Source organism: Simochromis diagramma, unplaced genomic scaffold (assembly GCF_900408965.1).
Source record: "Simochromis diagramma unplaced genomic scaffold, fSimDia1.1 OVJJ01000445.1, whole genome shotgun sequence".
NCBI lineage: Eukaryota > Metazoa > Chordata > Actinopteri > Cichliformes > Cichlidae > Simochromis > Simochromis diagramma.
The window spans coordinates 37,798-51,731 of record NW_024387269.1 but is presented as its reverse complement, the minus strand read 5'-3'; the positions used below and the strand labels follow the sequence as shown (position 1 = coordinate 51,731).

Sequence of the window (13,934 nt, the reverse complement as noted above, 5' to 3'; positions counted from 1 at the left end):
GTGTCTTTGCTGCACAGCTGCCTCTTCTCTCTCCCTCCCTCTCCTGTTGCTACTTCAGTCATGAAACTGATCAATGATCAGCTGATCGGCTTTTCTCTCTTGTTTGTTTATCGTCCACTTTGCGCCAGAAAGAGGAAACCAGCGGATGTCGCGCTAAACAGCAGCACGTTTAAGCTTGATCAGCTGTTGTTAGAATTTATTTAATATTAATTTCTAGTATCAGCTGATGTTTGCTGGAGCCACAGCTGTAAAGCTGCTGGTCATGATATGGTTTGGTTATCTGGTGAGAGGGAAACATGAAGATGAAACCAGGAGATGTCCTTACTGAACCATCAGAGCTGAACAGGTGATGGAGAAACAGGTTTACCTTTTAGGTGACATGAATGAGTTGAAGTTATGAACTGTTTCTGAGAGACAAATAACACCAGGATCCTTTTTTTATGTAGCTGACAGCTGGTAACTGTGCAGGGGCGGGTCTAGGAAAGTGTTGCCGGGGGGCCAGATAGGGCATTAACAGGGAGAGGGGGGCACAAAGAAATACTTTTCTTTCTTATTCGCATTTAAAACGTCTACCTTTTAATAAATAATTATCTGATAGATTGATACATATATACCAACAAGACAGTGCACATCACTGTCACAACAGCATTTGTTTTCATTCAAAGGCTTTATGATGTTTCCTATAATGGTGGGCCAGTCCAGCCCTGTATGCAGCTCATCTGCAGTCTGGTGTTACCTACATCTTCCTATTCAGAAGGCAGAATTTCCGAGTTCTGAGTACAATCAAAGCACCACGACTGCAGTTTTTGTGTTGGATGTAAAAAGCACACATGACGCTGTGATGCAGGCTAGAATCATGGCAGCAGTCAACGACGGTCCAGGCGTGGGATTTCTCTCGTGGAAATGTGCACATTATATTTTCCTTTCTGTTGGTAGGTGGCACAGTGCACTGTGGCAAGTAAGCAAGCTAGAAGACTGGCAGTCTGGCTGGGTATCCCGTTAGCAACACGTTAACAAGAGAATTCTGAGTAAAGCCAAAGTTACTTTCCCTAGTAACTAGTTACTTTGAAAATAACGAGTAACTTGAAGTAACTGAGTTACTTTTGATAGAAGTAACTAGTAATGTAACTAAGTTACTAATTTAAAGTAACTTACCCAACACTGTGCACAACAATACCAGTGCTCTTGTGGGAGAGTGGAGGTGGAGGTGATGCCCTGGTCCAGATTTGGGAGGTAATCCCCCAGAACACCATCCACTCATCATTCCACTTTGATTTTTAGGATGTCCTTAAATTCAGCCCTCTGTAGGTTGATTTGCCTTAGCATCCTTTCCTTACTAACACATTACCTAGTCCACATCAGTATAGATATTACTATTTCAGTTTGGGTTTTTTTACTGTTATTATTTTGGTGTCATTTGTAAAAAGTACTTTTATACCTTGCCGTTTGTTGAAAATAAATGAAATTTCATTATGTCTACTGTCTTATATTAACTAAATGAACTGAAATGAAGTATTATTGTAGGGTCTAGCTTACAATATAAAGCACCTTGAGGTGACTGTTGCTGTTAATTGGCGCTGTATAAATAACACTGAATTGAAGAAAATGTCTGATGCTGTTGGCCTGAAGCAGAGTCCTACCAGGTCTCCAACAGAAACAGTGATGTCCTGCAGCACAGACAACAGTGTAGGTAATTTTCTCCTTCATTCACAGCAAAGGTTTCCATGTGTCCTGCCCCCTGAGCACTCTATCCAAGCTGCACGTAAACCAAACGGTTCTGACGGTGCATGTGAAGTGGACTATTGGATGATTTTACATAGTTTGACTTTACATAATTGGTCCCTGTTGTTTTCCAGCGCTCGTGCTTAAAAGGGCTTCTTTATGGTTATTTATTACCTTTTAATGTGTAATGAAGGTCTTCTTCATTGCTTGGCCAGATTAACATACATGAGTAATCATGACATTTGTGTAAAAGATGACAGTCATAGAAGAAGTCTGACGTGTTTTTATTGGTTATTTGTCTTCAGGTTTTTCTTGTTGGCAGTCCTTCAGTGAGTGCTGGTTAATGTCTGCCTAGGTGGGAAATATTACTTTAATATTTACCTGATGTGCATATAGGTAGGAGGGCCAAATTATATCCTAACTGAGTATTCTGGTGACAAGATTGTGTCTCACGTACATTTTCTCCCTGCAGAAAATCCCTGCAGTTTTTAGTTTGGTTTAGCAGGTAACCCCAGATGAGGTTATGGTCGAGGGCCAGTTAGCAGCAGCGCACTGACATCAGAGGCTGCTGGAACCATGTCCCACCACTGGGCTGCATCGCTTTATTATGTGTTATGGTTTGGCATTGTTAATGTTGGTGAATAAACACATGGTCGGTTTGCAGCTCATCTCTGCCTCAAGCCTCCTGTTTTAGCCCCCTAACATGCTTACAATTAGCGATGCTCTTCTTGGCTGTCTTTTAGCATCTCTGTGATCATTTTGTTCCTACTTGTCAACATTTTGGTGTCATTTTGCACTTTTTCCCCTCGTTTTTTTTAATCATCTGAAATAGATCCGCCTCAAGGCATGTCCTGATATCCTGACATCCACGACTCATGCCACATCTAAGGTTGTGTGTGGTCATAAAATACACAGTGTGTGGATGTTGAAAGTCCCCATAGCTCATGCAAATCGGTGTTAACCAGTCCATTCACTGATACCACACATAAGAATGGGTACACAGCAAAAATGCCAGTGTTGATTTTTCAGTGTTAGTAGATTTCAACAGAGTTCCGAGTTAGTTCAACACTTAATCGAGTTAAAATAACACATCGGGAGTTGATTCCTGAAAAGTGTAAGTGTGGATTTTAGTCGTTACTGCATTTTAACACTGTGGGTGTTAAATTAGACCACGCCTTCATTTCCTGTGGAGCTTCGCATTTCAGAATCTTCGGTCGCCATTTTTTCTTGCTGCTGCGGTAAGTTTTATTCGGTCAAATATTAAGTTTTAGATTGATATTAGAACAAGTAACATGATAACTAGTAAAAACAATAGTATTTGTATCAAAATACATTATCTTTAAGTGTCATATTTGAATTTTAACTGTTTTTTGTTAAGCTGGGCTACTGCTAGCTAAAACTGCAAAGTACCAGTTACTTTCCTAGCATTCATTTAGCATAATCTGGCTGTTGGCAGACTGTAACGAATATTACTTGTTAATATATGTCACAGTTTTTACTAAACGCCTTTTATTTATTTTCAAATTAAACTTGCTAAATCCTTAGTTCAGGGGTCTCAAACCCGCGGCCCATGTCACTCCTACTTGCAGCCTGTGAAAAAATTTAATGCAATTTGGCCCTTGAAATGACTGTTTTTTTGTTATTAGCCGAAAATTATTTAATTAGAATGTAATTTGAGCAGAGTATTACAGGCCCTCGTGGGCAGCGTAGTCTGTGCTGCAGTAAGAACGTGTGGGACTCCCCCTCCTGATGTGTGCGTTTGAGTGCGAGGGAGGGAGAAAGTATGAGTTGCTACCCGCGAGAAACGGAAGATGAAAGCATGTAGATATAATAAGCACTGCAGCCAAATATGGAGTGCCAGGACTGCCATAATGCATTAATTAAATACACCATTAAATAATTAATTAAATGTGGCAATAATTAATTAAAATTGGAATTAATTAATTAAATAAATAGTTATGACACATGTAATTAATTAATTATTGACACATTTAATTAATTATTTATGTATTTCACATTTTAATTAATTATTGACACATTTAATTAATTAATTATTGACACATTTAATTAATTATTTATGTATTTCACATTTTAATTAATTATTGACACATTTAATTAATTATTGACACATTTAATTAATTATTTAATGATATATTTATTTATTTCATTTTGGCAGTCATGGCGCCTGGCTCTCATCATGAAATAATTTTATCTGTCAGCCTCACCCATCAAACTCAGGGGGCGGGGTTAACGCTGATCGAGTCAAAACCATTGCTTTGGCCTGGTGGCCATTGTTTCTAGCACACAACAACCGGCATGTGGAAGCTAACAGAACTGAACTTTGAAAAACCCTGTTTGTGTGTCACCAAATACCGTTTTAATATTTTTTTAGCCGAGAATGTAGTGGTTTAATCTTCATGTGTCTGGTCGGTTTGTCAAGATACAGCCTCTTTGCAAAAGTGCTTCGATGATTTCGGAGATGTCTGCCCAGTCTGACGGCAAAGCGTGGGATAGACCCGCTCGCCTCGCAAGCAATCCCACCGACAAAGCGCAGGCCCCGGTACACAGCTGTAGTAACCCCCGCTGACTTCTTTTACTGAGGTTATATTTATCGGTGTTTTATTTCCTGATGTTCTTATGTGTCCTACGTGTTTCAGTATAATTCTGAATTATAACTAACATTAAAAACATGTTTAAGGAGGAGAGAGAGCAAATAAATCTGTTTAACATCTGATCTTTGGGTTTTTGTTCAGTAATCAGCGTGACCTGTGTATAGACGCATAAAAGAGATAACGTTGGTGTTTCTGTCATGTAGTAACTGCTGGCTTTAACTGTACAAAGGTTGTTCGACACTATGAAACACATACAGACTTCATGATGTTCGGCTAATATTTTTATAGTGAATATTAATCATGAGGGTAAACGGCCCTGTACACCACGGAGCGAGGTCAGCATATCCACGATATCAGCTCCATGAGTTAACACAAAGTTTCCCAGCTGACTATCTAACTGCCAACTATTCCAGAGACGTGAAAATATACAGCATAAAGAAAAGTGTAAGAGACTCGGCAGCAGATTAGAATAACAGTTATACATTTAATAAATCACCAAATGAATCCAAGAAACGAGCCAACCTGTTCCGACAATTTGAGTTTGTATTCCCTCAGCTGCAGACTCGCTGCTGTTTAAATGTTTGAAAAGGAAGATTAGATATAAAAAACGTCAAACATAGACTCAGTCTGCCTTCACATTTGATATGAGGCCAGCACGTATAGTGGCTGTGTCCTGTTTTAAGATCATACATGTAAAATTGTTGTCTGACCTCCGTCGATCCAGCCGCTCAGAGTCCGTGGTTACCATGGTTACTGCATAAGCAGCTGTAATGTTAACAGCTGGCACTGAGGAACCTACACCAGCATGGGTGTTTATGTTTTTCATTGCAAAAGAACCGTCTGAATGGTTAACTGAAGTTAACTTGGATAAATTATAGTTAAGGAGTTTCACAGATAACGCCTACGTGAGCTGTGCGACTTTTCACCTGAAATCAGCAGGCTATTACTGAAATACACGTGCTATATCATAAACTATGATATAAATAGGGAGGTCCTATTAACATGTTTAGTTTTAAAGGACACCTTCCTGCCTTTAGTCTCCTTCATGAGCAGTGTTAGTTTTCTTCTAACATCCAGAAGTCTGCACCATGTGTTTCATAGTTTGTAACAAGCCTTTGACAGGTAAACATAACATGACCGAAAAAGCAAAAAAAAAAAAAAAAGAGAGAGAGAGAGTGTTGACATAAGAAGAGAAAATGCTCTCAATTATGGAGACAGGCAAATGGTTCATTTATGTTTGATGTGTGTTTATTCCTCCCTAAATATCGTCGGTGAAGTTTGCCATGCACGTCAGATTTTCCTGCGCATTTTTATACCTCTGCCAACAGAGAGAAAAAAAATCACATTCTAACAGACAGCTGGTGCTTAGAATACAGTTGAATAACTATTAAAAAACAGATGATATTTAGATGATAGTTCAGTCTAACACATGTGCCAGTGAACTATTAAACGTCTGTGAAACTATGCAGTTATGAAACGTAACTTTAACCTCAGCCAAACCGATTTGCTCAGTTGTAAATAAAACAGCGAAGTAAACGTGACCCGACAGACAGAACCTGAGTGAATGAAGTCCAGCGTTTAACCACTGAGAGCTAAAACTCAGCTGAGGTTTCAAAGCTGTGTGCCGGTGATTGGACATCAGCCGCTGATGAAGCTGCTTCGCCTATAAAGTGCTCTGTAAGGAAACAAGCTCCAGCAGCTCTGCGCTCGGGGAAAACACTATATTTACTTATCTTGTGCAGAAAAATGCGCTGACATTGCTTTATATCGAGCACCGGTGCCCAGTTACACTGTGACTATCACCAGGTAACGTAGGCGTGTTTCTTGAATTAGCAGCAGGTGTTAAACAGCTGACAGATGAGGAGGAGGATGCATGCAGGTAAACTGAGGGTCTGTTGAGCTGATCGCTGGTTTCGTGAGGAAAATGTCAGCTCGTTCTTTATGTTACAGAAGCACAGAGACACAAGACCAGGCGGAAAGAGACGATCGTTCGGTGAAAATGAGAATCTGCGAATGCAACATGTGGAACACGGAGAGTGGAATATGTAAACAAACCGGTTAACGTAACCCCCTGGGTGCACTCTGCATGCTAATTGTTAGCAGAGCTAGTGAAATCTCTGAAAACATCTGAGCACTTTTGCAAACATGTTCTATGTTGACAACCTGACCAGACATACGTCGCGACATTCGCGGCTAAAACACTGTTAAAAGTGTAGCTGGTGACAGAAAAACGGGGTATTTTAAAACTACACCACCACCATTGCTGCCTGTGATTTGATCTGCATTCTGGGATACCTGGCTGCCCCAAGTCTACACAAGCAATCGATTATCTAGGATCGACCTGTTTTGACTTACTTTGCACGGCAACCAATCAAATGTTAGAGAAGCTGCATGGGCAGCGTTAACCCCGCCCCCTGAGTTTGATGGGTGAGGCTGACAGATAAAATTATTTCATGATGAGAGCCAGGCGCCATGACTGCCAAAATGAAATAAATAAATATATCATTAAATAATTAATTAAATGTGTCAATAATTAATTAAATGTGTCAATAATTAATTAAAATGTGAAATACATAAATAATTAATTAAATGTGTCAATAATTAATTAATTAAATGTGTCAATAATTAATTAAAATGTGAAATACATAAATAATTAATTAAATGTGTCAATAATTAATTAATTACATGTGTCATAACTATTTATTTAATTAATTAATTCCAATTTTAATTAATTATTGCCACATTTAATTAATTATTTAATGGTGTATTTAATTAATGCATTATGGCAGTCCTGGCACTCCATAGCCAAAAAGACTGGCTGACAAGCCCAGTTGTAAGTAAGCTGTTTATACTCGAGTGTACACTGTGTTCGCTGACAGTAAAGCTAGTTAGCGGCCACGAGCCCGACGCGGGACCCGACGTATTAGCCAGGTTTTTTTTGGTTGTTTTTTTTTTTTTTTAACCACGGTTCAGAGCCGCGGAGCTGGGCTTCGGTTAGTTTGGAGTGAGAAAAATGCGTTCAAGTTTGCGGTTTTGCCTTCTTATACAATATTTGAAATTTTAAAAACTAACGAGGAACTGCATTTTGGGAAATATTTGTGGGTGGTTTCTTTGTATTTTTCTTTTGTACTACTTGAACACTAAAGTGGCCCTCCAATGAGATGACAGTGCCAGCAGTGGCCCATAGCTCATTGAAGTTTGAGACCCTGGCTTAGGTGAACTAGGATGCTTAAGGCTACCCTGAGAGTATGTATAGATGGAAAGATTTTTACACTAGAGTATGCCCCCTACATCTTGTTAATTATGGTAATTTCATATGTTATGCATTTCTGTGAAAATAAGGCATTTTTCTTTTTTTAGATTGTTTTTTTTTTTCATGGTAAAATAAGCATTTTTCTGCCTTTTTATATTAGGGTTTGTTAGAGTGCAGGGAGAGTTTTTATGGCTTAAAGTATATAAAAATAATAAAAAAAGAAATATGGTTTCTACTAACCCCCGCGATAATCAAGAGACTACTGTATTGCAGTGCAGTTACGCAGTTTTGTTCTACTCTTGGAAGGTGGTGATATGCTGGTTCCTGTCGAGTTTAAGGGAGTGAGCAAATGGGTCAGGGTACCAAAGACAGACGATGCCTACAATTACTCCAAATTTTTGCAAGGAGGTAATTTGAGTGTAGTGATTAAAAGTAACTAAGTAAATTTATTCATATACTATTCATGTAAGTATTGTTTTGATTTACATGTACTTTACTCAAAGCCTTCACTGCAGTCCAAGGGCAAATACTGTAAGTTTACTTCATTACATTGATTGCTAATTTAAATGAATAATTCTTTTAGTAATTGAATGAATAAAGAATTTATAAATATTATCAAAGTAAAACTGTGATTCACGGATTTATGAATTAAATTCATATAGAACTTTATTGATTGTTTCTTTTTTAGTGCTGGTGAAATTCAGTTTGCCAGGTTCTACCAATTTGGTCCGATGGATTCTGCGGGAGTGGAAGTGGATTCGGACACATTTGATGAACTTTTGAAGTCATCTCAGGTGTCTTTCAGTGTCTTCACTGAAGAATGCAGTGGTAAGAAGTTTAAGCCGTATGTTTCATTTAAAAATGCGTTGTTAAATTTACTAATTTATAGTTGGTGTAATCATGTTTAAATCTATGAGGCTGTCTGTATTGTTAGACAACAGTGTTGCAGGGTCTTCTTCAGATCACACATCTTCATTAGAGTTGTCACCGTCACCTGCATCAGGAGGATCATCATCAGGTTCAGACACAACAATAATACTCGAATCTACCAAAGCTCGGAAAAGACAGTTAATTGAAGGACCTCCTGACAGCAACACTGCAAGAAATGTAAGTAATCTTCAGGATATGATATGTTGTAACTTAAGATTGCCAATTACCTGTTCATTTGTACCAATACTCAATATCTCTAAAAATATTATTAAAAAAAATTATAAAAACAAAACAATGGTCCCTCTCATGATTAAATAAGATGTAGTGATTAATGCAAAGGCTATAGCAGTTGATGCTGATAATTTTCATACCCACCTGGTAGGTGATTTCTATGAATTTCTTGCAATTGTTATTTCAGATCGTCAGAGCAGCCTTGTATTCAAAGCCAGATGGTGATCAAGTATTTAAGGAATATGAGAAAACAAACTGCCTCTCTGATACTACAAGAAGAAGGATGGTGAACATCCTTGTGGCAGACATGGTAGAGAGTCATGGGTAAGTGATGTAAACATTAAGAAAAATCTTTGTTTTGTTTTTTTTTTGTCTGCAATTTTAGTTGTTTACCATTATTGCACCACTTAAATAGATTCTTCTATATGTCATGAAGTCGTTGTTAAATCAAATCAATCATAGTTTTCATTAGTTGCTAACCCCGTATTGATAATGTTTCAAAAGAAAGTCACAATTTGTTATGGAGTGATCTTATTTTCCATTGTCATTATTGTAGTTTCTGAATATAGTGCTTCTTAACAGGGATGGTTGACAACAGCAAAACATTAGGAAAATGTCTGCATCAAATTGTCATAGTCCATGTGGAGCATAATCCAAGTCTTCATTTTCATTATTCTTAAAGACCTGTCAGGTGTGTGATGTGGTCAATCATGTTTTACAGATGATAGGTAGTTTGGGTAGTTCAAATCATACACCTGGATACATGTTGTTCTTGTTGCTGACATTTTATAATTGAACTTGAATCTGTGTTGGGGTAAATAATTGATAGTTTTCGTGTTCTCTGTATCTGCCTTTTAGGAGGATCCCACCAGTAAGTGTCCGCATTATGTATGCACTTGGGATTACAACCTTGTTCCCAAACTTGAAGGACCCAGATTCAAAGAATGGTTATGTAAGTTATGATGTTATGATGCATACATGCTGTCAGTGTCATAGTCCTGGGTCTGTGACCCAGTTTTTATGCAATTAAGACTTTTTTGATTCTGGTTTACGTGATAAATGCCTACACCTGCAGATATGACAGTCAGTGGTCTGTGAAAGTATTTTGTTGTTGGCTTTTCTGATGGAGTGGTTAAAGAAATCATATGATAAGACTAATTCAGGTCAGTCTGTCATTCAGGCAGTTTATCAAGTTATTCCCTAATGGACCCAAAATAAATAAATGTAAAAAAATGTCATTGTGTAACAATTGATTTAAATAGACCTCTAATGCATGATGCCATATCTGGCTTTTTGACATGTAGCACTGAACAATCCCACCAGTCAGGAGTTTTCTTCACTTGCTACAAACAGAGTAGCAGGTAATCAATATTGAATAAATATCTCTCTTGCTCTTAATTCGGCAGGAACATTTCTATGATCACCAGAGTGGTTCTGGTTACCTGGCATGGAGATTGAAAACTGTGCAGCGCAACTCTACTGAAGAGATGAAGAAATCAAAGTCAGCTTTTCAAGACAGCCCCAAGACTCTTCGCAACTTCGCAACAAATGCGAGACAGTTGTCGGGTGATGAATGCAAGGAAGCTATGTCAGTGATGAGGCACTCGACTGATATGAAAGTTGTCAAAGAGAAAATGAAGGTGACATTTCAACATAGGCAAAAAGTGATTCAAGATCCAGCCACAGCTTCTGTCCTGGACCTTTCCCCAAGATTTCTGGATACACCTGGCTTGGTAAGGGATAAACTGATTGACTGACAGCTGTGTGGTTCCTTTGTTTGTTTGCTCGTTAATGCGTTCTTTCTATTGTCACATTTTGTGTTTCAGATTGACCAAGACTTCACAATGCTGTTTGGGGAGGAAGTGTCTGGTAAATTCCTTGCAAAGTGGCCAACATTCTTCAAACCAAGAATCATCAAAGATTGCAAAAATCTGTCTCAGAGTACAGAATTGGATGACCTGCTTATCTCTGCACAGGGGGACTCTGACGAGGGTGGTAAGTTGGAGATGGTAGACTTCACATGTCTTTACAGCATTTTCACAATTCCCACAGCACAATATATTAGGTGGACCATACTATTAAATCAAAACATGTTTTGGCACCTTTACAACAAATTGGAATACAGCTGTCGATTTTATAAATTACGTTGGGTTTCTGTTCATTTCAGTATGGTATGAAAAGGAATTTACAAACAAACTTTAATGGCATTTAAAGTTTGACAAAAAAAAGTTACTTAATGTTAGTATTGTTATGACTCAATATTTACGTCACTTGGTGGCCAGAAGATTTTAAGTGTCTTGAAATGAATTTTCATACCATACTGAAGACATTGGAAAACTGCTTTATTTGAAAAATTATCAGTTATCCAAAACTGAATAACATTGAAAAAATGACTGCTGTGGACCTTAAAATGACAGTAATTGCGATTATCCTAATTCCTATTCTGTAGTTTGGGACTGCGAGTTGGCTGCCATTCTTTTGCTGCTTCACTTGTTACCTCCAACATCTAAGGGAAGGAAGTCTTCAAAGATTAGCACATCAGATGCTGCTCACCACCTAATGAAATTCATGAAGGTATGATTTTTAGAAATGTGTTAAAGTAGCTTTCTCTTTTGATGAGAAAAGATCCAGATTATCAGATGTTTTAAGAGGGCAAGGGGTTCCACTGTGCAGCGGATATATCTATGCCAGATAGGCTTGGTGTTGCAACGCCGGCACATTATTGTTACCATTAAACCTAAAATTACACATTGGAACAAAAATAACTGTGGGCCCGAAGTAAAACATTTTAATATTGTCTTAATTTTAGGCAGCACTGCCACTCAACATCCGATTACCAATTTTGTTTAATGTGAATCATTTGGTTTCTTTCACTCCCTCAGGTGGGAGGTAGCATGGAGACTTTTCTTAAGGCTGGCCCCACTCAGCCATTCCTCCTGTGTGTTGGAGAAAGAAAGAACATCATCCAGACTTTCTACATTGTCCTAGATCAAAAGGTCATTCCCTGTGTGACGCAGACGGGAGTTGCAGCTTTTGACGAGCTTTTCAAGGCACATTTTGTATTTGCCGTGTCCTATGACGAAGCATTGCACAACTTCTACACATTCATCCAGACCACCGTGTATGGCATTGATGTTGGCAGCGTGAAGGAGAGTCCTCGGGTCAGGGAAATCAGAGCAAGAATTCTTCACAGTACAGTCTAAAGACATCGACTATACAGCACTTTGACTGTTCTTGTGTTACTTTTGCAAGATACACTACACAATTTGCTCAGTGTTATTTAGACATGTCAAGTTCCAGCAACGTTTTTACTTTTGAGCTTTGGACAGCCTAGATATTAATTTATCTTTTACAAGCAACACCTCTTCAAAGCACGTGGAGACTTTGTTGACTCAGAGGTCATCAGTAATTTTTATTTTGAGCCTGCACCTTATGATAGAACCTTTGTTTCACAGCCTGTAAATGTGGCTCATCTTGTGACAGGCAAATACTAGACATGTATAGGACTGTTATTTCTCAACTACAATCCTCAGGAGTTCTGAAAGTACTGTGCAGTGTTTAGTTGGTTCATTGGAGGAAAGTGTTAATGACATACGTCATTGCACATGCAAAACAATCTGTTGTTGAATGTGTGTCATCAAGAGAAACCTCGGAAAAGTTGAATGTTTTGATCAGCTTGAAAACCCATTCTCATATCTTAACAGAATCTAAAAGGATGAGACATTTTGAGAAAAAATGGAAAATAGTTGAACCTGTAGAGCATGTTTTCCTGTGTGTGTGTTTTGATGTACTTAAAGCTGCTTGTGCATGCTCTAAGTAATTTGGAGACCGAAGAAATGATCAATGGTCACTTAAATGCATTTGTTATTGAGGATAAACTGGATGCTGTTGCACTGATCTGTGTAGATAATGTGGTGTATTATAGATCTTACAATGGGCTATTTTCAAATGACACTAATGACAAAATGTAGATTGTCCAATATTGTAGTTTTGTATATATTTATGCGCTGTTTATTTGTGGTGTATCTGCTGTTTGAATACAGAGTATTTTGAACACTGTCCTGTTGTTTCTTTTAATGGGTAGAGTGTCTGTAGCTGTGAATACATTTTAATTAATTAATACATTTTAATTAATTGTAGCAGTAGAGATATCAGAGATTAATGGGAGTTTATTGTAATCTGGCTAGTATTGATGATTTGACTGACACTAGTGTTAGTGTTAGACAATCAACACTATTCAGTGTTAAATTTTTAAACACCAGGGCTAGTGTAAAGTACTACCAACACTATTTGGTGTTACTTTTTAACACTTAACACCAGTGTAGAATATTGTTGACACTGGTCAGTGTTAAAATAACACTAGGTCATTGTTAAAAATATAACACTTTGAAAAGTGTTAATTTAACACTCAAAAGCGTGGACACATATAGACACTTTTCTAGTGTTAAATTTAACACTCACAGTGTCAATTTAACACTGGCGATTTTGCTGTGTACAAACAGCACAACTAGTGCCTTATTTTCTCAGTGTTCCTCAAAGGTGTAGTTTGTGTATTTTATATCTACATATTATTTTTTCTAATATTTACTTTAGTTATCTGAAACAATAATTAAAAACCATTCAATTACTCTCCTTACTTTTTCTTGTCTTTTCACAGTTCCTATCAGTCTCTTTCTCTTCGTACCAGCTGGGTGTGGCCAATCCCTCTAACACCGTACACTATGTGTGAGAAAGCAAGACGTATTATGCAATATATCACAACTTATACAGTCATTTCAACCTGCTTCACACTAAAGCATAGTAATTTAAAAGGTATTTAAACAATTATTTTATTAACATAGACATGAGCATAGTTCCCATACTGGCAAACTGCCCTGCAAATCAGTGACAGGCTAACCTCGAGCACTGATGTCCTCTAGTGGCAGTGATTAAAAACTACGTTCCAGTACAATAATTAAAGACTGATGTGTGGCTGACTGTGAAGCAGACAGAAAAATGCATCCTTATCAGAGTGTTTCTGTCTGACTTTGTGTGTATTTCTGATCATTTGGTGTAAAAATACCACCCTCGGACAGACCGAGGGTTTCCCTAACACAATACCCTCATTTCTTCCATAGCGTCTCATCATCATGTTGAGATGCATGTATCTGCTCATTGGATTGGTTCATACCCACAGCTCAAAATAT

At 37.9% G+C, this 13,934-nt stretch overlaps 1 protein-coding gene across 1 annotated transcript; it reads left to right on the top strand.

The window, feature by feature from the left end:
- The first annotated feature begins 2,553 nt into the window (after positions 1 to 2,553).
- On the top strand, positions 2,554 to 13,025 carry LOC120715535. Its single transcript, XM_040002545.1, has 10 exons — positions 2,554 to 2,960; positions 7,894 to 7,995; positions 8,276 to 8,415; positions 8,522 to 8,694; positions 8,936 to 9,072; positions 9,607 to 9,700; positions 10,155 to 10,481; positions 10,575 to 10,743; positions 11,198 to 11,322; positions 11,631 to 13,025. Exons 2-10 carry the CDS (start codon positions 7,937 to 7,939, stop codon positions 11,949 to 11,951), a joined length of 1,545 nt encoding a protein of 514 aa, XP_039858479.1. The 5' UTR covers positions 2,554 to 2,960; positions 7,894 to 7,936; the 3' UTR covers positions 11,952 to 13,025.
- Positions 13,026 to 13,934: the final 909 nt, after the last annotated feature.

Excerpts from the sequence above, each read along its gene's own strand:
- LOC120715535 (XM_040002545.1), top strand. The coding sequence starts at position 7,937 with ATGGGTCAGGGTACCAAAGACAGACGATGCCTACAATTACTCCAAATT. Across the intron at positions 7,996-8,275 it reads CTCCAAATTTTTGCAAGGAG|TGCTGGTGAAATTCAGTTTG; the intron begins GTAATTTGAGTG and ends TTTCTTTTTTAG. Across the intron at positions 8,695-8,935 it reads ACAGCAACACTGCAAGAAAT|ATCGTCAGAGCAGCCTTGTA; the intron begins GTAAGTAATCTT and ends TTGTTATTTCAG.